At 37.9% G+C, this 25,193-nt stretch overlaps 3 protein-coding genes across 3 annotated transcripts; all 3 read right to left on the minus strand.

Annotated features, from left to right (window-relative positions):
- Window positions 1-208: 208 nt before the first annotated feature.
- LOC146713458 (ladderlectin-like) lies at window positions 209-2,316 on the minus strand. Its single transcript, XM_085452671.1, has 7 exons — window positions 2,231-2,316; window positions 2,076-2,153; window positions 1,898-1,936; window positions 1,338-1,453; window positions 1,114-1,248; window positions 913-1,024; window positions 209-549 (listed from the first exon to the last, which is right to left on the minus strand). The coding sequence occupies exons 2-7, from the start codon at window positions 2,134-2,136 to the stop codon at window positions 467-469; spliced, it is 546 nt and encodes a 181-aa protein (XP_085308797.1). The 5' UTR covers window positions 2,137-2,153; window positions 2,231-2,316; the 3' UTR covers window positions 209-466.
- Window positions 2,317-16,958: 14,642 nt separating this feature from the next.
- Window positions 16,959-20,342, minus strand: LOC146713459 (sterile alpha motif domain-containing protein 3-like). The gene is made up of 4 exons (XM_085448233.1): window positions 19,689-20,342; window positions 18,908-19,066; window positions 18,488-18,583; window positions 16,959-18,077 (listed from the first exon to the last, which is right to left on the minus strand). The coding sequence occupies exons 1-4, from the start codon at window positions 20,340-20,342 to the stop codon at window positions 17,769-17,771; spliced, it is 1,218 nt and encodes a 405-aa protein (XP_085304359.1). The 3' UTR covers window positions 16,959-17,768.
- A 2,537-nt stretch (window positions 20,343-22,879) lies between these two features.
- Window positions 22,880-24,879, minus strand: LOC146713460 (ladderlectin-like). The gene is made up of 7 exons (XM_085448245.1): window positions 24,794-24,879; window positions 24,639-24,716; window positions 24,461-24,499; window positions 24,009-24,124; window positions 23,785-23,919; window positions 23,584-23,695; window positions 22,880-23,220 (listed from the first exon to the last, which is right to left on the minus strand). The coding sequence occupies exons 2-7, from the start codon at window positions 24,697-24,699 to the stop codon at window positions 23,138-23,140; spliced, it is 546 nt and encodes a 181-aa protein (XP_085304371.1). The 5' UTR covers window positions 24,700-24,716; window positions 24,794-24,879; the 3' UTR covers window positions 22,880-23,137.
- Window positions 24,880-25,193: the final 314 nt, after the last annotated feature.

The raw sequence follows: 25,193 nt of genomic DNA on the forward strand, positions 1-25,193 counted from the left end.
AATAACCTCTAGATAAGCAGATGGCACAATACAGAAGAGCTAACTTGTCAGGCCAGGACTCCATAAAGAAAATATTTAATTTCTACATCATGTGAGCACAGAAATTTGAATTTGCATCAGGTATTTGGAAAATGGTGGATTTATGCCTGGATGTGTATGAATCTTTTGAAGTATTCCCATGAAAATGTGACAAAGACTCAGAGACCAGTTTGATTCAATGCTTAAAGGTTTAATAATGAAGATGATGTTCATTCAGGGAAGTAAAGTGAAAGCTTAAAGCATTCTTTCCATTACACACTCAGTTTGTTCTTATTAAAAGAGACAATCCATCTACAGGTTGCATCATTTTTCAACTCATTCCTTATGTAGCGTTGCGGTGAACTAAAAGAAGTAAAGATGTAAGAAGAGAAACATTTTAAGCTGGATTTATGAGATTATTTGCTCTAAAGACCGGTGAACCAAGCCTTCATTCCAGAGATCGTCTGACTTTCCTGGCGCAGACAAATGGGTATCTGGCGTCACAGGGTATGTCATTCATACAGAGGTTTCCTGTAAGCACCAAAAATGAACATTAAGTGAAGCCATGCTCACATGGACGTCTATACTGACACAAATATTTAGTTTGCATAATAGCAGGAGCACCTGTCAATATTCATTTTTGACTCTACTTTCACAGCACTATGTAAATTTACTTTAAATTTAAAGACGTGAAATACAGCAATCTATTTTATTCATTATGGTAAAACACAAAGTTTGTCTCTGTTAAAAATAAAATTTAGAATTCATATTATTTTCCTGTAAGTCACTGCTATTTATCACACCAAATGATAAGCATTTTTTGAGAAAATGTGGATACTGTAACAGTTTTTGTTCCCCTCAAAATGAATTCATACACTTTCTTTTAAATTTTACCTGTCCAATTCATATGCAGGCAGTTCTCTCTGCCCCCGACATTGTTAGGCTCTCCGTGACACCAGTTTGCATATGTGAAACGGGTTCCATCGATCCAAAACCAATAACGCTCCTAGAAAACACAAAAAAAACAGAGAATAGTGTCAATAGGCAGGCATATCTTCTAGTGTCAGAACTAATGTCTAATATTGAGTAGTGTACCTCTTGAGCATCTGAGCCTCCAATCCATGTAGGGACATGATTACGAGCACCATTAAGTATGACCCTCTGAATCGCTTGGTACTCTCCGAGGTTGCGCACAGACGCCAGATTTGCATTCAGGGACTGACAGTGTCTCTAAAGGACAAAAGGTCTAGTTTAAACCAAGTTTGATATGAAAAGTATTAAAGCAGAGAGAAATGCTAAATCGAAATCACTGTTCTTACCTGCGCCTGAGCCCAAGTCAGTTGATTGGGAAAGAAGTGATAGTATCGGTTTCCATATCTAGTCCAACCCCAGGGGCTCCTAAAACATGCAGATCTCTTCTCAACAAGATGCTCTCCTGAGGACAAGCAAAGACTACTTAGATACTCAAACATCAATTATCGTTGCTATTTACAAAAAAGTAATTGTCTTTCAAACCATGTATATGCTTAAACCTTTATACCCCCGCAAACAAACACACACACACACACACACACACACACACACACACACACACACACACACACACACATACATACATACATACATACATACATACATACATACATACATACATACATACATACATACATACATATATATATATATATATATATATATATATATATATATATATATATATATATATATATATATATATATATATATAAATTATAAATATTTTATTTTCTCACTGGTAAAACATATCATTTGAACACATACATTACATACAAGCATACAAGTGAGGACATAGATGTGCTCTTCAGCATGACAATAATCTGAGAGGAAAATTGTTACCAACCTGGGGGATTTGATTCAGACCCATCCTTACCCACTTCATCTGGAAGAACCCAAAAAAAGTTATAATTTTGATAAATTTTAGTGGTAAATTTCCATTTATAATATTGATATTATAAGTGTTGTTTGTATTATTGATTCCACACATATATACGTTATCTATATTATACTACAATACTCACTGGCAGCAGTGGTCAGAGCGATCATTGCACAAAGAAGTGCAGACACAGTCAGCAGCTTCATGGTGATAATTAGTATCTCTGTGAACAACAAAAGACCCAAAGTTATTAGCACTTCATTAAACAAAGCACAGAAGGAATCTGAGTTTTCAGCCGACCTTTTGTAGAATATCTTGTCTGTTCAGTCAGTAGCTTCAGCCTTCCAAGGTTGGAACAAGGTGCTGAACAGCTCTGAGATCACGGCTTATATTCTGTCTCTTTGTAGTTTCAAAACAGGGAACTAACATTGAAAAAAATGACACGTGTATTATGTGATTCATGCTGGCCAGACTTTTACTGCACTTCTTTCTTTCACAACCAAAACCAAAATTATTGCCAAATGCTGACTACTTCTTCCAGCTGCCCACTTAATTTTACTAGTCAACAACTAGTCAAACACTGGTCAACACTCCATAGTATAAATGGAGAACATTTTATATATTTAAGAAAGTATTTTCAGGAAAGAAAAAAAAAACCCATAAAACAAAGGAGAAGCTGAGTTTATGGACATTAAATAATCAGCGTTATTATGAAGATCTAAAATAATTTCTGACGTTTTGCTCTCACAGTAATCATGATGAGAATGTTTCTTCAGTAGACCAATTCTTGCCAGTTCTTTCCTTAGCATTTCTGGAAAAGACATGCAATAAGAAAAAGATAAAATGAGACCAGTGCCTCAGCTGATAAGAGATGTCTTGTATCTTTGACAGGCATTCACCAGAAAATTTTTATGGAGACAGATCTGTCACAGTACTGGGTCTGTGTGCTGCGTTTTTGATCAGTTATGTTCTTGGATTTGTTGATTTTCATGGTTTTGAGTCACTATATTGTTTTCTGCTTATGTCAAATTCAGAGATGGGCAGTGATGCGTTAAAAGTAATGCGTTATTGTAATTTGATTACTTTTTTCAAGTAATCAGTAAAGTAACAGGACTACTTTTTCAAGTAACTTGACCAACACTGGTTATGTTCTTACTTTTCAGTCGTTAGCTTTCTGTAACTTTGCCCTCCCCCGTTCCACGTCTCACGTCTAGTTACTCTTCTCTCTGTGCTCCATGTCTGCTTGGTCTTCAACCCGTTTTCACTCCCTACTCATAATATAGCGACGATTTGTAACATCCCTAAAATTCTCATGTTAACGCAAAAGGTACCCTTCCATGTTTTTCTCAGTTCACTCCAATGTGAACCCGCTCGCAGCGATAAGAGACGCTTCGAGCAGAGGCTCCAGCCATCCATTTACTCCAATAATAACCCCGTCATGGCAAAACATGACGCCGTGAAGTACAATCTAACTGGAGAACCGAGGACCCTCTCCCCCGACGTGTTTTTCTCCCTAATGTAAGGCTTTCTTTGTTTTGTTTTGTTTTTTAGCCATCAGAATTGTTGTCTGAAGGCCAAGAAAGATGCCAAGTGGATTTACTTTACCAAGTGGATCATCATGGCCTTGCCATATTGGTCCATTTGATTGACCTTTATTATAATTATGTATTTATTTTATTTTTGTTTTTGAAAGACTGGACAGACATGACTGGGGGTCAGGACAGGGAGAAAGAATGAGAGGGAGAGAAAGAAAAATATTCCCATATATCATTGTTGTTTATTGTATTGCTCTCATGTTCTTCTGCTTGTTTTCTTTTCTTTCTCAACAGGTGATCCAGGTGATTGATATATGTATATTTTTTTTGTCTGCTTATTTAGTTGTTTTTTGTTTTTTTGCCCTTTATCCCCATCCCTCTTCTCCACTGTTTTTTCCCCCTCTTCCTTTCTCCTTTTTCTTTTCCTCATTCAAGTCTGTCCCGTATCTAGCAAGTGAAAATAAAAAAATAAATAAAATAAATAAACAACAAAAGGTGAATCAAATAGACCATTACGGCAAGTCTGGGATGGTCAATTTGGTAAAAGCTCCAAAAGCTGATTCTGTTCATCTGGGCGTAGCGTTTTGGGGGAGAAACGTTTCGTCACTCTTTTATTAGTAGGTGGTCCAGGTCCAGTTTAGTTTTCGATTGCCAGTTCTTTCCTTAGCATTTCAGGAAAAGACATTAAATAAGAAATGAAAGATAAAATGAGACCAATGTCTCAGTTGAGAAGAAATGTCTTGCATTTTTGACAGGCATTCCTATCTGTGTCATATCCGAATTTCTTTGTAGAGAAAGATGTGAGGTTAGCACCACACTCAGCATAATTAATGGGCTGGGTCTGTGATTCCAGTAGAGAAAGAGCTGTGCAAAGTGTAAATAAAAATGATGTAAAGTAATAGCTAATTTTGAATTTGATTACATGAACTTATCTCAAGAAGTGGAAACATGGGACGACAAAGGAGTGGACAAGTAATCATTACTGAATGGAAAAAGCTCAAGGAACATTTTGCAACAATAGGTATGAAAAGGCATCTTAGCTATAAAGTTTCTCAGAAGCGGAGAGTTTCACCATTATCTAAAAAAAACTGCATCTAGGAACTGTGGAAACATTTCAGAATAATATATATTTATATAAAATTCTGAAGATGATGAATGTGTCATCAACTAGAGTACTCAATATTGTCAATAGATTCAGAGAATCTTGATAAATCTCTGTGGACAAGGGAGAAAATTAAAACTAGATTCCATGATCTTAAAGACCTCAGGTGGCACTGCATTAAAAACTTGGATGACTCTCTCATGGGAATAATTGCATGGCTCAAGAATACTTCCAGAAAGGATTCTGTGTAATTGTGTGGATGCCTTAATAGGCATCCACACTATTGAGTTCCTGTTTCTCTTTATTCTTTATTATTCCGGGTGTTTCCGTACACTTTTCGCCGTGGATCTACTTCCACAATTTTTGTGCTATTTTCACCGTTCAAACTCTAAACTGTTCTGCTCTTTCTGCTTATGCCGGCTATGACTTTTGGTGTTTATTACTATTATACTTTTTAAAATATTACACTTTTTTCCTTTAATTTGTCCCATTGAAATGAATGGGAAACTTCCACAATTCTGCTAAAACTTTCTTGTCTTTGAAACTTAACTACTGCTTCATACTTTCACCTAGAAACTCCATTCAAACTTTAAAACGTTCTCAAATGATTGGGCTATTCCTGTGTGATTCAGCTTTTTCAGATCTTCTACCGTTTTCATCTTATCTCTCTTTAAGTCTTCAGTTGCAAAATTGTGATTTTTCAGAAAATACATGCGTTGCTATGGTTGCTATGCAATTAACTCAGAGGGGACAGTGAAACTGTTTGAATTTTCTCTTCATGTCCGAACAACTTCTTGCTACTCGCTCAATTTCCACTCAAGCCGCACAAATTATACATCAAAACGTAGGTATTTTTGCTGGCTTTCAGAAAATGTCCCTATCATTGTTGTGGGACTCATAGATATTTTGCAAATCTCCTCAGAGTAACACAAAGTGTGAAAACTCTCCATATAAACTCAATGGAGAGTTTGTTCAAAATCACCGCTGGATTTCTGTAATGAGAGGCATTTTCAAATTGTCATATCTCCTTAACGAAGCGAAGTTAAGACATGAGGCTTGTCCCCGTATATCTTCAGACACTCCTGATGCTCACAATTCAAGAATTATTTTCTCACCTATTACCGTTCTGAGATGAGTTAGACTTGTTTGAGGATAGGAAATTTGTCCCTCGCTCAGATTTCATCAGATTTCAAATTCTGGAAATGAGTCACTTTTTTCTCTCATCATATCTTTTTGATGGATTTCCACAGAGACCTGAAAATTTCCATGACTGTTCACCAAAGCCTGCTGTTTCTTACGGTGAAAGAATGATTTTGATGCTCCATATAGATTTAGAGTTACCAAAGGTTGTTTGAGAGCACGTCAATGCAGTTTTTGCTTCGCCTCTACTCAGTTATAGTGTATTACAAGTCATATATCTTTAATAATTTATATTTTATCTCTGAATTATGAAGACCTGAAGATTCCCCCATCTCTTCTGAACAAAACGATGTCTGAATGACCGTTCTAGCCTCTACGGTTAGGAAATTATGGCCATTTGTTCGAGGGGAATCCTGAATGTCAGAAATACACTGAAGAAAACTCACACCTCTCTCTGTGTCTGTGTGTGTAAGGGCTGACTACAGCAGGTGCAGCTAATTTAACTGACCTACATATACCAAGCCCAGACTCTCCACAGCTCCTGTTCCCTTTACTCTCTGTGTATGTGTGTCTGTGTATCAATATTTCTCCTATGTTTAAGTATTACTCCTCAATCATAGTATTTCTGCTAAAGCAAAGTATTTTTGCAAAAATCATGGTATTTGCGCAAAATCATGGTTTTGGGGCCAAATATTTCTGTTATTTTATAATGTATGTGCTGAATATATTATATGTGCCAAATCATAGTATTTATCCCAAATTATAGTATTTATGCCAAATTACAGTATTTCTGCTAAAACGCAGAAATAGTACCTTTTAGCAGGAATTTCTACCAAAAGATAGTACTTCTGCTAAATCAGAGTATTTCTGCTAAACCAGAGTATTCCTGCCAAATCATAGTATTTGTACTGAAACATGGTACTTCTGCCCAATCATAGTATTTGTACTAAATGATAGTACTTCTGCCAAATCATAGTATTTGTGCCAAAGCACCGTATTTGTATGGAGTCATAGTATTTCTTTTAAGTCATAGTATGTATTTCAATCAAATCTCAGTAGTTGTTGTTAAAACGCAGTATTATTGCCAAATCATAGTATTTGTACCCAATCATAGTATTTCTGCTAAATCATAGCATTTGTGCCAAATCATGGTATTTGTGCAAAAACATAGTATGTCTGCAAAACCATAGTATATCTCTTATGTTATAGTATTACTACTAAGGCATAGTATTTCTGCCAAATCATAGTATTTGTACTAAATCATAGTACTTGTGCCAAATCATAGTATTTGTACTAAATCATAGTACTTGTGCCAAATCATAGTATTTGTTGCACATCATAGTATTGGAACGAACACATAGTATTTGTCCCAAAGTATCGTATTTGTATGGAGTAATAGTATTTCTTCTAAATCATAGTATTTCAATCAAATCTCAGTAGTTGTGTTAAAATGCAGTATTATTGCCAAATCATAGTATTTGTACCCAATCATAGTATTTTTGCCAAATCGTGGTATTTGTGCCCAAATAATAATTCTGTTATGTTATAGTATTACTACTAAGTTGTAGAATATCTGTTATGTTATAGTGTATCTGCGGAATATAGTATGTGTGCCAAATCATAGTATTTATAGCAAATCACAGTATTTGTGCTAAAACATAGTATTTCTGCCATATTGTGGTATTTGTGCAAGAACATTGAACTGTTATGTTATAGTATTACTACTAAGTCATAGTATTTCTGCGTTGTTATAGTATTTGTGCTAAAACGTAGTATCTCTGCCAAGTCATAGAATTAATGCAATTTCATAGTTTTTTTTTAGGAAATCTGTTATGTTATAGTATTACTACTAAGTCATAGTATTTCTGCCAAATCATAGTATTTGTACTAAATCATAGTACTTGTGCCAAATCATAGTATTTGTTGCACATCATAGTATTGGAACCAAAACATAGTATTTGTCCCAAAGTATCGTATTTGTATGGAGTAATAGTATTTCTTCTAAATCATAGTATTTCAATCAAATCTCAGTAGTTGTGTTAAAATGCAGTATTATTGCCAAATCATAGTATTTGTACCCAATCATAGTATTTTTGCCAAATCGTGGTATTTGTGCCCAAATAATAATTCTGTTATGTTATAGTATTACTACTAAGTCATAGTATTTCTGCCAAATCATAGTATTTGTGTGAATTTGTATACTGTAATATCACTGTATTATGTAGTGGCTAAGTAGGGGCTGTTTACTAAGTGCATCAGTGTAAATAGGTCATCTCTTGTGTTGGAGTGCCCTCTTGTGGCGCCTTTTGGGTAGTGCCTTAGTAAACGGGAACCCTGTAAAAAGTGGCATCAGACTGATTTGTAGTGGAGGAATTTGTTGCCAGTTTTCTTAATCTTTAATCTGTATGCATGTTGTAATGCATACCCTGTTCTTAATCATAGAAACCACACCATATCACCTCTCCACATCCTCCTACTGTATGCCATACCTCCCTGTACCATCCATCTGACCGCAATAAATTCCACCTGTGGTAATCTAATCCCTGGATGTCAGCCTCTCCTTCTGACCGAGGATAGTTATAGTATTTGAGCCAAATCATAGTATTTGTGCTAAAACATAGTATTTCTTCCAAATCATAGTATTTGTGCCAAAGTATAGTATTTCTTCCAAATCATAGTATTTGTGCCAAAGTATAGTATTTCTTCCAAATCATAGTATAACTGCACAATAAAGGTTCTTGAGCCACATCAGTGTTTGTGCCAAATCTTAGTATTTCTTCTAAATCCTAGTAATTCTGCTCAATGATAGAATTTCTGCTATGCTGTAGTACTTTTATCCTAGATTGTAGTACTTCTGCTAAGTCAAAGTATTTCATGTAAATCATAGTATTTCTACCAAGTCCCAGTGTTTCTGCTTAATCATAAATAATGTTTTAGTACAAATTGTATGATTTGGCAGAACTTTCTGTGTTCCAGCACAAATGCTATGATTTGGCACGAAAAAAATATTATTTAGTATAAATACTAAGTTTTAGCAGAAATACTATGTTTAAACTTTAAAAAATTCTGCTATTTCTGCTGATGTGTGTTATGACTTTTGACCATTGAAATGAATGGAACACATTATCAATGTGGTCACTGATTTTGCATGATGGGCTGAGCTGTGTTTTAGCTCAGTGAGATAAGCATCCGTTCTCAGACTGGGAGGCCTGGGTTCAAATCCAGCTTATGGCAACATTTCTTTCACTTAACAGTTAAACTTTTTTTTAACTCTTTTCAACACAAATTTCATCTTTTTCACCCCTTTTCAGCAAAATTTTCAGTTTTTTTAACCCCTTTTCAGCACAAATCCAAACTTTTTCAGCTCTTTTTCAGCAAAAACCTCTTTTCAGCAGAATTCTGCTCATTCAACTCTTTTCAGCAAAATTTTCAGTTTTTTCTGCTGTTTTCAGAAAAAAAACTCTTTTCAGCAGAATTCTGCTCATTCACCTCTTTTCAGCAGAAATTCTGCTGATTGAACTCTTTTCAGCAGAATTTTCACCCCTTTATTTTTGCCCAAATTCTGCTTATTCACCTCTTCTGAAAAATTTTCCGCCTTTCCACCTGTTATCAGCACAATTCTCAGTAGCTTCTGCTCATTTCAGCACAATTGTCAATCTCTCCACCTTTTCTTGGTGAGAAAGTGTTTTGCTCAGTGAGCTAAATAGCTGCCCTTTGACCAGGAGGGCCAGGTTCGAATCCTGCTCAGGGCATCTTTTTTTTTTGTTTGTTTCAACTTTTTCAGCTTTTTTCAGCAGATATCTTCAGCCGTTAAGGCATCCACACTGCATTTTCGCAGGAAATGCAAATTTTTCTAGTGTTAATTTGCCATGCTAATGACAAATCTCTATCATTAATTGAAGGTTTACTATGCAAAGAAGAAGACATATGTAACCCAAAATGCTTTTTCTTTTTTTATTGGATGAAAAGAGGAGTTTGTTCTACTGAGGAATAACATGCCTCCATGTTTAACATACAGTGGTTTGCAAAAGTATTCGGCCCCCTTGAACTTTTCCACATTTTGTCACATTACAGCCACAAACATGAATCAATTTTATTGGAATTCCATGTGAAAGACCAACACAAAGTGGTGTACACGTGAGAAGTGGAACGAAAATCATACATGATTCCAAACATTTTTTACAAATAAATAACTGAAAAGTGGGGTGTGCGTAATTATTCAGCCCCCTGAGTCAATGCTTTGTAAAACCACCTTTTGCTGCAATTCCAGCTGCCAGTCTTTTAGGGTTCGTCTCTACCAGCTTTGCACATCTAGACTGAAATTCTTGATCATTCTTCTTTGCAAAACAGCTCCAGCTCAGTCAGATTAGATGGACAGCGTTTGTGAACAGCAGTTTTCAGATCTTGCCACAGATTCTCGATTGGATTTAGATCTGGACTTTGACTGGGCCATTCTAACACATGGATATGTTTTGTTTTAAACCATTCCATTGTTGCCCTGGCTTTATGTTTGGGTCCTGCTGGAAGGTGAACCTCCGCCCCAGTCTCAGGTCTTTTGCAGACTCCAAGAGGTTTTCTTCCAAGATTGCCCTGTATTTGGCTCCATCCATCTTCCCATCAACTCTGACCAGCTTCCCTGTCCCTGCTGAAGAGAAGCACCCCCAAAGCATGATGCTGCCACCACCATACTTGACAGTGGGGATGGTGTGTTCAGAGTGATGTGCAGTGTTAGTTTTCCGCCACACAAAGCATTTTGCATTTTGGCCAAAAAGTTCCATTTTGGTCTCATCTGACCAGAGCACCTTCTTCCACATGTTTGCTGGGTCCCCCACATGGCTTGTGGCAAACTGCAAACGGGTCTTCTTGGTTTTCTGTTAACAATGGCTTTCTTCTTGCCACTCTTCCATAAAGGCCAACTTTGTGTAGTGCACAACTAATAGTTGTCCTATGGACAGATTCCCCCACCTGAGCTGTAGATCTCTGCAGCTCGTCCAGAGTCACCATGGGCCTCTTGGCTGCATTTCTGATCAGCGCTCTCCTTGTTCGGCCTGTGAGTTTAGGTGGACGGCCTTGTCTTGGTAGGTTTACAGTTGTGCCATACTCCTTCCATTTCTGAATGATCGCTTGAACAGTGCTCCGTGGGATTTTCAAGGCTTGGGAAATCTTTTTGTAGCCTAAGCCTAATTTTCCAATAACTTTATCCCTGACCTGTCTGGTGTGTTCTTTGGACTTCATGGTGTTGTTGCTCCCAATATTCTCTTAAACAACCTCTGAGGCCGTCACAGAGCAGCTGTATTTGTACTGACATTAGATTACACACAGGTGCACTCTATTTAGTCATTAGCACTCATCAGGCAATGTCTATGGACAACTGACTGCACTCAGACCAAAGGGGGCTGAATAATTACGCACACCCCACGTTTCAGTCATTGATTTGTAAAAAATGTTTGGAATCATGTATGATTTTCGTTCCACTTCTCACGTGTACACCACTTTGTGTTGGTCTTTCATGTGGAATTCCAATAAAATTGATTCATGTTTGTGGCTGTGATGTGACAAAATGTGGAAAAGTTCAAGGGGGCCGAATACTTTTGCAAGCCCCTGTATGTCTTGTTTCCGAGTCACATATAAGATACTTTGTGTCTTAAAGTTTTGCAGATTTAAATGAGTAGCTTTTGAGCCTGAAACAGACTTTAAAGCCTTATTCAAAACACTCCTTTAATTACAACAAAATGGTTTCGGGAACACTGCCAAGGCTTAGGAACCTGCTTGAGATTATCTGATGGCTCGGTCTTAGCCAAAGGAGCCTGAACAAGCATCTTGGGTCTATTTGCACAGTTTTTTACCCACCAGACAAAGGAAGGAACTGAACCAAACGGTAGAAACCAGCGGGGGGAAAAACTAAGAATAAAGATGTCCTATTGATACTGACTGGCTTGCAGGACTCACTGGTAGGAAGCTGAAAGGTAAACAGGCTGTTGCTAAGCAAGGTCATGGAGCAAGACACGGAATGGATGAGCCTTCAATTCCACTTCCTCTATAACAATGACTTGATCATTTTCTAGGTCGGGTATGGGGTTTTAGCCTCTGTTCTTTAGCACTTTATAATGCATTTGAATATTCAAGCTACGTATAGGATTGAGGGAAGTTTTCATGTTGAGAAACACCACAACTAGAAATCCATTTATCTAAAAGAAACTATCTAAACCTACCTGGTCATATATTGAAATGTAATTGCCCCTCTCATTAAATCGTGAAAATATTGGAATAATTTTTTGTAATGTTTCACTTTCCTTAGTTAAAGGCAGTGTTCATGATTTGTCAATAAGAAGGAGACTAGGCAAAATGGCATCCATTGAAGGGTTTCAAGGCAAAAAACGATAAAATATAAAAACTTAAAATAAGTCACAGTTTCACCATGTCTTCTTTAAGGATTTAGGTTTTGGAAGCAAGAAAGGGAAATAACAGGAAATAATATCAGTAAGGATCTTGGGCACTTTGTACAGCTTTCAAATAATTATTATCAAATGACTGTCATTCTACCCCTGCCATGGTATATTATTCTGTTTTCAATTTTTTCTTTAACTAGTTTTACACATGGCAATTATATTATAACAAGTCAGTAGTTAATTGGGCATGAGTTAGAGGTAAGACCAAGTGTGATTCAACAGATCCCTTTGTTAAAAAAAAAAAAAAAAAAAAAAACCTTCAGGGAACCTTGAACAGCCCCAACCTGGGGGCAGGCCTCCAAGACTGATTCATTTAAGATCAAAGGGTCCCAAATCCGCCAGGGAGGTCTGTTATCCCATAGGAAATAGTGCTTTGTGAAATAAGTCGGGGCCAAATCTGGAGGCCCGGGCAGTACAATCATGGGCTATACAAACTGGCTTTAGGCAAATCAAAAATCATCTTCCTGGTGGGAAAGGAGTTGAAAAAGCTGGTGGACATCAGAGGTGAAGGAAAATGTGGCTCACTTGTGGAATATTTTAGGTACCTGACATGTACAGACAAGCAAAGTGGGCCTTGGCTTTGTGTGCCCAAACGAGAAACACAGAATGGGTCTGCATTTGTTTCTACTTCCTCTATGAAATATGATGAAATATGTCAAAAGTTGCCAATTCATGTTGGCCTCAACCTCAGTTATTCGACACTTGATCATGACAGTATATCACTTTTACTTTTGGGAACTTTTATTTTCGACAGTTAAAATAATGAGATAGCTATAAAGCCCCAAGTCTTGTGAAATAATGTCTGAAGTGAAAATAATTTCAGAAGCTTTGAAAGATGTTTTTTCTTTAGAATGTTAGCAAGGCTGTTGGCTAATTGATGATAGCATGATAATGAGTTTATCTGTCAGTCACAGACTTTAGATATGCTCTTCTTTGCTGTTTATATTTATATGTTAATTCTCACATACTGGTGAGAAAACACCAGTATATGAGGATTTTTTTTAGTCTTCTTAAAGTAACCCAATATACAAAAAACAACAATGTCAGGTTCAGGGTAAGTACGTGACCCAAATGCAGGACTTCACAAAAGAGACTGTTTATTCACAGTGGAGATGGTGAACAATAACGTGACAGTTTCCAAAAATATGGCTTCCATTGTGGAGCTCCTGACTCCCACACAGTGCTCATGGTCTGTAGTGTGAATGGTGAAAACTCCAACACTTGATATATACAATAGCTCCACTCCTGTGACACACTCCCTTCCAGGCTCTTGAAAAGACAAGATCAAGCAAAGATAGTTTCATCTCAGAGTCAGGGCTGTACTGACTAGTTAGCTCAGCCACACTGTTAAGTAGTGGGCCACTGATGGGGATGATCAGCGGCAGCCGGTGAGACTTGATGCAGGACAGTTATGGCTGGCTTCAGGATGGGAAATCCTTCCAGCCTCATGATCAGAGATGATTAGAGACAGTAACGTGTATCTGATTACTTTTTTCAAGTGACGAGTAAAGTAAGGAATTACTATTGCAAAAAAGGTCATTAGATTACTGTTACTTTCCCGTAAGCATGCTTCGTTACTGCGTTATTAACCAGTGATTTTTTTTGTGAGAGTGTCTCATGACAATGACGTAAGCGTGTGCAACGTTCATGGTTAACAGCTGTGTGCAGATCAACAATGGATAATATAACGAGTGCGGGACAGAGTATGACTGTGCAGCATTTAAAGCGTGGAAGTACTGACCTTACTTTAAATTTTGATTCAGTAAAAAGAGACAGAAACATTGGCGCCCGTGGGGTGTGTGGGAAGAAAACTTCTTTTTATAGCGAAAAAAACTCCTAAACTTCCAAGGAAGCACCGAGTATGCTGCCACAGGAATTTGAAATTCACAGAGAAACTGCCGGATCCTTCCGCTGACATGACCACTGTGGCACACCTGCACCAGGGCAAACCTCCACCCGCCCCACTCCTGCTAAACAGGTGAAGTTTTCTCTGGTCCCCTCCCCAATCAGACCAGGAGTGACATGTTTAGCCGCATGTTCTCCTTAAATTGCTGGCTGTCTGAGTGGTGTCCCAGAAATGATGTGGGCTTCATAGATAATTGGCAAACCTTCTGGAGGAAACCTGGTCTTGTTAGGAGAGACGGCATCCATCCCACTTTGGATGGAGCAGCTCTCATTTCTAGAAATATGGACAAATTTATTAAACCCCCCAAAATATGACTATCCAGAGTTGGGACCAGGAAGCAGAGTTGCAGTCTTACACACCTCTCTGCAGCTTCTCTCCTCCTGCTACCCCCCCAAAAACCCATCTCCATAGAGACTGTGTCAGCTTCCAAAAAGACAAAAAACAAACTAAAAACCAGCAACAAACAACTTAAACATAAACAATTACAAAGAAAGAACAATACAGTATCCACATCTGAACCAAAGAGTAAAACAGTGAAATGTGGATTATTAAATATTAGGTCTCTCTCCTCCAAGTCTCTGTTAGTACATGACTTAATAATTGATCAACAAATTGATTTACTCTGCCTTACAGAAACCTGGTTGCAGCAGGATGATTATGTTAGTTTAAATGAATCAACACCCCCGAGTCATTCTAACTACCAGAAATCTCGAAGCACAGGCCGAGGGGGCGGTGTGGCAGCAATTTTTCACACCAGCCTATTAATTAATGAAAGACCAAGACAGACTTTTAATTCATTTGAAAGCCTGATGCTTAGCCTCGTCCACCCCAGCTGTGAAACTCAGAAACCAGTCTTACTTGTTATCATCTATCGTCCACCTGGGCCTTACACAGAGTTTCTGTCTGATTTCTCAGACTTTATATCTCATTTAGTTCTGAGCTCAGATAAAATAATTATTGTGGGTGATTTTAACATCCATGTAGATGCTAAAAATGACAGCCTCAACATGGCATTTAGTCTGTTATTAGACTCAATTGGTTTCTCTCAAAATGTAAAAGAACCCACCCACCACTTTAATCACACTCTAGATCTTGTTTTAACATATGGCATAGAAACTGAACATTTAACAGTGTTTCCTGAAAACCCTCTCCTGTCTGATCATTTCCTGATAACATTTACATTTACAATAATTGATTACACAGCAGTGGAGAGTAGACTTTATCAAAGTAGATGTCTTTCTGAAAGTGCTGTAACTAAGTTTAAGAATATAATCCACCCACTGTTATCATCTTCAATGCCCTGTACCAACACAGAGCAGAGCAGCTATCTGAACGCTACCCCAACAGAGGTCGATTATCTTGTTAATAATTTCACCTCCTCACTACGTACGACTCTGGATACTGTAGCTCCTGTGAAAACTAAGGCCTCAAATCAGAAGTACCTGACTCCGTGGTATAATTCTCAAACACGTACCCTAAAGCAGATGACTCGTAATCTGGAGAGGAAATGGCGTGTCACAAATCTAGAGGATCATCATTTAGCCTGGAGAAATAGTTTGCTGCTTTATAAGAAAACCCTCCGCAAAGCCAGAACATCTTACTATTCGTCACTGATTGAAGTAAATAAGAACAACCCCAGGTTTCTCTTCAGCACTATAGCCAGGCTGACAAAAAGTCAGAGCTCTGTTGAGCCAACCATCCCTTTAACGTTAACTAGTAACGACTTCATGAACTTCTTCACAAATAAAATTTTTATCATTAGAGAAAAAATTACCAATAATCATCCCACAGATGTAATATTATCTACAGCTACTCTTAGTACCATTGATGTTAAGTTAGACTCTTTTTCTCCAATTGATCTTTCTGAGTTAACTTCAATAATTACTTCCTCCAAACCATCAACCTGTCTTTTAGACCCCATTCCTACAAAACTGCTCAAAGAAGTCCTGCCATCAATTAATTCTTCGATCTTAAATATGATCAACCTATCTCTAATGATCGGCTATGTACCACAGGCCTTCAAGCTGGCTGTAGTTAAACCTTTACTCAAAAAGCCATCTCTAGACCCAGCAGTCTTAGCTAATTATAGGCCAATCTCCAACCTTCCTTTCATATCAAAAATCCTTGAAAGAGTAGTTGTCAAACAGCTAACAGATCATCTGCAGAGGAATGGTTTATTTGAAGAGTTTCAGTCAGGTTTCAGAGCTCATCACAGCACAGAAACAGCTTTAGTGAAGGTTACAAATGATCTTCTTATGGCCTCTGACAGTGGACTCATCTCTGTGCTTGTCCTGCTAGACCTTAGTGCAGCATTCGATACTGTCGACCATAATATCCTATTAGAGCGATTAGAACATGCAGTAGGTATTACAGGTACTGCGCTGCAGTGGTTTGTATCATATCTATCTAATAGACTCCAGTTTGTGCATGTAAATGGAGAGTCCTCTTCACACACTGAGGTTAATTACACTGTAAAAAAGAAAAAGTTGAGAAAACTTAAAATTTCAAGGCAACATGATGCAAGAGATTTTTGAGTTTTCTCAACTTCTGCCAACTGTAGTTGACTTAACTAATATTTTCATGTTCTGCCAACTTGGATCTACTTGTTCACCTAATTAGGATAATCCTGTAAGTCTAACAAAGAAATTCTGGTTTCAATGCCATGTATTTCTGCCTTCAACAAACAAAGATATTCCTGTTGAATTAACATACAATTATTCCCTCCAAGGCCATGTATTCCTAAATTCACCAAACGCAGATATTCTTGTTGAATAATCATACAATTCTTACTCCAGTGAGTTGAAAATTTACCAATATAAATAAAGAAAAATGTATGCTGTTATCGTACTTGAAAAAACACTCAAACAGATATAGAATAAAACAAAGCACAACTGAATGTTATGTAAAAACGTATTTATTTTTTTCAACAGTGCTTTCAGTATATTTCAGAAGGTCATGGGCAGTGGGGTGAATTTCTGTAAAAAAGCAAACAAACAGAAAAAAACGTGTTGCCAGTTTCTTTAGGGTGCTTTGAGCACCCCAGCAGAGACATTAAAATTCCAGAGTCCAGAAAAAAAGAAAAGTGTCCAGCAGCTTAGTCATTCACGTTCACACCCTGACTGTCCTGTAAAAGCTTAACTTAACTATTGCACACTAAATAGGGTAGTGCAACAAACAATTGCCTATGTACCCAGACATCGACATTTTACATGGGCTTACTATGATGAACTACAGAAGTCAAAAGTTATTAGAAATGTTACCATCAATGAACAGCGAACTATCAGGTAAAATACCAGTTCCATACTTCAGGTGGAGTGAAAAACACTATAACAAATCTTTTAAAATCCTACAAGACAAAATTTCACCATAGATTCTCAATAATACAGATTCATCTGACTAATATTTACATTTCAAATAATCCCTTATCCACTTCAACTTCATATTGACCGACCAGGTCAAAATGAACCATTCTGTTTTGACTGTTCCTTCTTTTCTCCCTTCTTCCTTTCCTCCCTCTTTCCTTCACTTATTCCTAATTAATTTTAACAGTTCAAACACTAAATATGCAACTCTTTGTAACAGGTGAACGATTATATAGAGGGAAAGGGGTTGAACTACTGTTTTTTTTTTTACTTACATGACTCTACAATGCACTTGAACATGTTTAAGAACAAGTTAAACTCATGTCTGGCTTCCCCATTAACAGTCACAGCAAAAGCTTTGTTTTTAGAGACCTTATGCGCTGTGAGCATCGAGAGCCACCGAGTTCAAAAAAGATGCCCTGAATTGCTTCAAAGGTATAACTCATCTGCTTTGGATAATCAATGTTGAGGGCATACAGAAGGCCAAAGAGGTATGCCAAGGCAGTAGAGAGGTCTGGAATGTTATGTAGCACGATGTCCCCTTCCAACACAACAGCATGTTCTCGCACAGACGTATCGGCATCGTCATCTTGCAGGATGGTGAGGATGGCAACTGATGCACCGTTCAACACTGGTTCCAAAATGTCAGTGTCCTGAAGAGAAGAAAAGTAAAATATGAATTATTGAAAGCTAAGAAAAATTAAAGACAAAATACATTTCTAAAGATCTTAACTTTAACCTCTATACCATGATGCTCATTTGACTCATGGAGGTTTTAAAAAGAAAAAGCTTATTTTCCTTTAATTAACAGCACAATATCTTTCACCAACCAACCTTGTGATGAGTTTTGTACAAAAATATTTTCTGCTGTTGAACACCCACTAACAATGCCCAGGTGCTCCTCAGCAGAAAAAAAAGCAGCGAGAGTTATGACAACTGCAATCCTCACCATAAAATTATCTGGACTGCACTGAGGAAGTGGACATTTCCATTTTGGATTAAATCATCTTTTCAAAACATCTCATAGCAATTAGTTTTGCTTGCATTACTTTTTTGTACTTACTAAGCACTTCAGGAAAACCTGTGTTGCATCCTCTCCGAGGAAAATGGGCAGGCCTCTCAGTGCTGCTGTCTTTCGGTGGGACACAATGTCAGATGTCTAAAGAGCATTCAGTGGAAAACAAGCATTTAAATTAGTATAGTAACGTGGTGTACCTACACACAATGCAAAATCAGAACTCTTATAGTAATGAAAATAAAATACAGATCAGGCCCAGCAACATGTAAAACTTAAAAAAACAAAACACCATTTTAACGATTTTACTTTCTTTTTACAAATTAAATAAAATACCGCCAAATAAAAACAAAGTAATGACTGATTACATTCATTTCCATTGATGTGTTTTGGCTGAAGCCAACATTTTTTTCTGTTATGACAAAGGTATACTCTCTTCTAAAAATGTCAGGTAAAGGGAGCACTTACCTGTTCATCAAGTTTATCCAAGAGGTCTTCCATGTCCTCACCAAGAGCTCCCTTCTTAGACCGGTATAGTTTCAGCAGGCCAGGCACAAATTTGTTGAGGGATGCATTGAACGTCCCTAGGAGGTCTTTGCTTGTGATCCGATGAAATTCTTCAGATATCTAAACAAGACAATAACCAAAATATTGCCATTTATTCAGCACAGAAAATTTCTGGGTAGCTGCCTTGTACAGTCTGCACCATGTTATATGCCTGACTGTGTTATCAACCGCAAAACCTACTTCAAAAATCTCTCATGAATACACATTTTGCACAGGAATAGAAACACCCTCCACAAAAAACAGTATCAATATGCAAATACATATTATGTTCTACGTTGCACCAAAATCTGTGACGAATCAGATTATGTGACCTGCCTTAGTATTCTTTCCCTAAAAATCTCAGTCTATAGAAATCCTATTTCCAGCACTAAAATAAAAAAAACATACATGCTAAGTCAAAAATTATGTGATTGACTTTCTGTTTCACAGGAAGAACAATTTTGATTTAGCATGGGGACTCTTTTCTTGTACTGGCAGAAATGTTCAGGGTAAGAATATTATGACAGGTCAAATAATCTAATGGGTCACAGATTTCAATGTGGACTGGTTGCACAAGGTATAATAAAGTTGGCCAATGCATTACACCAGCAAATACTGTACTACTTCAATAATAGTCCATCTAGTATAAGTCATGCCCAATTTGAATAATAATTAAATTATAAATAAATTTGGACACTCTTACCTCCTCAGAGGAAAACAGCCCAGGCCATCTCTCCTGGACCTCAGATACCATAGGTTGACACTCCACAACCTCTCTCCGCCTGAGAGAAAATGTCAGCGCCATCTTCTGCTGTATGACTTTCAAGTTCTTTTGTTTCTTCTTCATTTCACTGACCAGAGCAACTCTTTCCTCTTCAAGAGTAGAATCATCATGGTGCTGTGGATAATCTGGGACATGATTGACCTCTCCACGTTTGGGCTTTTTAAGGGTGAAAGGACTGCTGGCTTCATCTTCTCCTTTCCTTTTCCTGTTTACATTTACTTCATTGCAGCCTGCCCGACGAAGCTTTGATCTGTAGTTTCCAAGTTTGTGCTTGATACTTGCTTTCCATCCCTCGTAGCCTGTGATGCTACCTGGCTCCTTCAGGCATGGATATTTGAGAACCAGTGCAGAAGCCACTGACTCAACCTCATCTTTCTCAGGGTAGGCTTTAATTTCAAACACTGCCTCTGCAATTTTATCCAAAATCTCCATCTTCATGTCTCTTGTTACTGCAAGGCCCTTCTTAGATTTTTCATATGTCACATTAGCCTTACACAATTTCAGTTCAACATCATGTGAAAACTTGGGAATAGAAAATGGAGAGGGCCACTCTGACACATGTCTTAAGTTCATCTGGATAGTATACAGGCTTCCCTTAGGCAGTATCATTAGAAGACATAGCATACATTTTCACTGCTATGCTGATGACACCCAGCTCTATCTGTCCATGAAGCCAGATGACACACACCAATTAGTTAAACTGCAGGAATGTCTTAAAGACATAAAGACCTGGATGGCCGCTAACTTTCTGCTTCTTAATTCAGATAAAACTGAGGTTATTGTACTCGGCCCTGAAAATCTTAGAAATATGGTATCTAACCAGATTCTTACTCTGGATGGCATTACCTTGGCCTCCAGTAACGCGGTGAGGAACCTTGGAGTCATTTTTGACCAGGACATGTCCTTCAACGCACATATTAAACAAATATGTAAGACTGCTTTCTTCCATTTGCGCAACATCTCTAAAATTAGAAATATCCTGTCTCAGAGTGACGCTGAAAAACTAGTTCATGCATTTATTACTTCCAGGCTGGACTACTGTAACTCATTATTATCAGGATGTCCAAAAAACTCGCTGAAAAGCCTTCAACTAATCCAAAATGCTGCAGCAAGAGTCCTGACAGGGACTAGAAAGAGAGAGCAGATTTCTCCTGTTTTGGCTTCCCTTCATTGGCTTCCTGTTAAATCCAGAATTGAATTCAAAATCCTGCTCCTCACATACAAGGTCTTAAATAATCAGGCCCCATCTTATCTTAATGACCTTGTAGTACCATATCACCCTATTAGAGCACTTCGCTCTCGCTCTGCAGGCCTACTTGTTGTTCCCAGAGTATTTAAAAGTAGAATGGGAGGGAGAGCCTTCAGTTTTCAGGCCCCTCTTCTGTGGAACCAGCTTCCAGTTTGGATTCGGGAGACAGACACTATCTCTACTTTTAAGATTAGGCTTAAAACTTTCCTTTTTGCTAAAGCATATAGTTAGGGCTGGACCAGGTGACCCTGAATCCTCCCTTAGTTATGCTGCAATAGATGTAGGCTGCCGGGGGATTCCCATGATGCATTGAGTTTTTCCTTTCCAGTCACCTTTCTGACTCACTATGTATTAACAGACCTCTCTGCATTGAATCATATCTGTTATTAACCTCTGTCTCTCTTCCACAGCATGTCTTTATCCTGTCTTCCTTCTCTCACCCCAACCGGTCGCAGCAGATGGCCCCGCCCCTCCCTGAGCCTGGTTCTGCCAGAGGTTTCTTCCTGTTAAACGGGAGTTTTTCCTTCCCACTGTCGCCAAAGTGCTTGCTCATAGGGGGTCATATGATTGTTGGGTTTTTCTCTGTATCTATGAAGCGCCTTGAGGCGACTTTTGTTGTGATTTGGCGCTATATAAATAAAATTGAATTGAATTGAATTGAATTGAAAATAGATTTATGAGCAACAGGACTTAGTGCCGCTGAGTCTTTGATTTTATTTATTTTCTGGACTCTGGAGGTTTACCCAGTGACAGGTGTGCCGCAGGTGTGCCATTTTACCACTGACATGCTAAAATCTACAGAGCAGATCAGACAGAGACTTAAAATGCTTCCAGATGAGAATATCTTCAAAAGGTGTTTGAATTCAATGAGAAGGCTGATCTAGCGCAGCATAAAAAGTCTAAGACTTGTACATGGAAGAAATGGAGAAGAAGGCTTTGTTATCTACCCTGGAATACCACCAAGCCATTGGTTCAGGTATGTGGATGACACCTGGATGAAAATCAAATCTTAGGACGTACCACAATTCACGGATCACATTAACTTGGTTGACCAACACAGCAAGTTCACCAGGGAGGTTATGAAAAGTGGCAGGTTAGCCTTCTTAGACTGTGAGATTTCCATCAGTAATGGGGGACATTTAGAAGTTGATGTGTACCGTAAACCTACGCATACAGATCAGTATTTAAGGTTTGACTCTCATCATCAACTGGAGAATAAACTGGGTGTCATCAGGACGCTACAACACAGAGCGAACACCATCCCCACAGACACAGCGGCCAGGGAAGCAGAAGAACATCACATCAGGAAAGTCTCGAGTATATGTGGACATTTGTGGACATATGTGGACATTCACCAGCTGGACATTTGTCAAAGCTAGGAAGGCGCCAAAAGAAAGCTCCAGCCGATCCAGGAGAGAAGGACCACCGCTGCCTAAGGAAAAACCCTTAATGATCCCATATGTGTCAGGAGTATCGGAGCAGTTAAGAATCCTTTTCTCTAAACACAATGTCGCTTATGACTTTTAAACCCCAAAACACACTGTGCCAAAAATTGATCCAATGAAACAGGTCCCCTAATGTAAACAGAGTAATATAGTGTACACTGTTAGGTGCCAGGAGGATTGCCATGATTTTTATACATCAGGGAAACAAAATAACCTCTAGATAAGCAGATGGCACAATACAGAAGAGCTAACTTGTCAGGCCAGGACTCCATAAAGAAAATATTTAATTTCTACATCATGTGAGCACAGAAATTTGAATTTGCATCAGGTATTTGGAAAATGGTGGATTTATGCCTGGATGTGTATGAATCTTTTGAAGTATTCCCATGAAAATGTGACAAAGACTCAGAGACCAGTTTGATTCAATGCTTAAAGGTTTAATAATGAAGATGATGTTCATTCAGGGAAGTAAAGTGAAAGCTTAAAGCATTCTTTCCATTACACACTCAGTTTGTTCTTATTAAAAGAGACAATCCATCTACAGGTTGCATCATTTTTCAACTCATTCCTTATGTAGCGTTGCGGTGAACTAAAAGAAGTAAAGATGTAAGAAGAGAAACATTTTAAGCTGGATTTATGAGATTATTTGCTCTAAAGACCGGTGAACCAAGCCTTCATTCCAGAGATCGTCTGACTTTCCTGGCGCAGACAAATGGGTATCTGGCGTCACAGGGTATGTCATTCATACAGAGGTTTCCTGTAAGCACCAAAAATGAACATTAAGTGAAGCCATGCTCACATGGACGTCTATACTGACACAAATATTTAGTTTGCATAATAGCAGGAGCACCTGTCAATATTCATTTTTGACTCTACTTTCACAGCACTATGTAAATTTACTTTAAATTTAAAGACGTGAAATACAGCAATCTATTTTATTCATTATGGTAAAACACAAAGTTTGTCTCTGTTAAAAATAAAATTTAGAATTCATATTATTTTCCTGTAAGTCACTGCTATTTATCACACCAAATGATAAGCATTTTTTGAGAAAATGTGGATACTGTAACAGTTTTTGTTCCCCTCAAAATGAATTCATACACTTTCTTTTAAATTTTACCTGTCCAATTCATATGCAGGCAGTTCTCTCTGCCCCCGACATTGTTAGGCTCTCCGTGACACCAGTTTGCATATGTGAAACGGGTTCCATCGATCCAAAACCAATAACGCTCCTAGAAAACACAAAAAAAACAGAGAATAGTGTCAATAGGCAGGCATATCCTCTAGTCTCAGAACTAATGTCTAATATTGAGTAGTGTACCTCTTGAGCATCTGAGCCTCCAATCCATGTAGGGACATGATTACGAGCACCATTAAGTATGACCCTCTGAATCGCTTGGTACTCTCCGAGGTTGCGCACAGACGCCAGATTTGCATTCAGGGACTGACAGTGTCTCTATAGGACAAAAGGTCTAGTTTAAACCAAGTTTGATATGAAAAGTATTAAAGCAGAGAGAAATGCTAAATCGAAATCACTGTTCTTACCTGCGCCTGAGCCCAAGTCAGTTGATTGGGAAAGAAGTGATAGTATCGGTTTCCATATCTAGTCCAAACCCAGAGGCTCCTAAAACATGGAGATCTCTTCTCAACAAGATGCTCTCCTGAGGACAAGCAAAGACTACTTAGATACTCAAACATCAATTATTGTTGCTATTTACAAAAAAGTAATTGTCTTTCAAACCATGTATATGCTCAAACCTTTATACCCCCGCAAACACACACACACACACACACACACACACACACACACACACACACACACACACACACACATATATATATATATATATATATATATATATATAAATTATAAATATTTTATTTTCTCACTGGTAAAACATATCATTTGAACACATACATTACATACAAGCATACAAGTGAGGACATAGATGTGCTCTTCAGCATGACAATAATCTGAGAGGAAAATTGTTACCAACCTGGGGGATTTGATTCAGACCCATCCTTACCCACTTCATCTGGAAGAACCCAAAAAAAGTTATAATTTTGATAAATTTTAGTGGTAAATTTCCATTTATAATATTGATATTATAAGTGTTGTTTGTATTATTGATTCCACACATATATACGTTATCTATATTATACTACAATACTCACTGGCAGCAGTGGTCAGAGCGATCATTGCACAAAGAAGTGCAGACACAGTCAGCAGCTTCATGGTGATAATTAGTATCTCTGTGAACAACAAAAGACCCAAAGTTATTAGCACTTCATTAAACAAAGCACAGAAGGAATCTGAGTTTTCAGCCGACCTTTTGTAGAATATCTTGTCTGTTCAGTCAGTAGCTTCAGCCTTCCAAGGTTGGAACAAGGTGCTGAACAGCTCTGAGATCACGGCTTATATTCTGTCTCTTTGTAGTTTCAAAACAGGGAACTAACATTGAAAAAAATGACACGTGTATTATGTGATTCATGCTGGCCAGACTTTTACTGCACTTCTTTCTTTCACAACCAAAACCAAAATTATTGCCAAATGCTGACTACTTCTTCCAGCTGCCCACTTAATTTTACTAGTCAACAACTAGTCAAACACTGGTCAACACTCCATAGTATAAATGGAGAACATTTTATATATTTAAGAAAGTATTTTCAGGAAAGAAAAAAAAAACATAAAACAAAGGAGAAGCTGAGTTTATGGACATTAAATAATCA

The sequence above is a fragment of the Copadichromis virginalis genome, linkage group LG3, assembly GCF_057382275.1.
Source record: "Copadichromis virginalis isolate Kocher_CV1m ecotype Utaka linkage group LG3, C_Virginalis_male_GT1.1, whole genome shotgun sequence".
Taxonomy (NCBI): Eukaryota; Metazoa; Chordata; class Actinopteri; order Cichliformes; family Cichlidae; genus Copadichromis; species Copadichromis virginalis.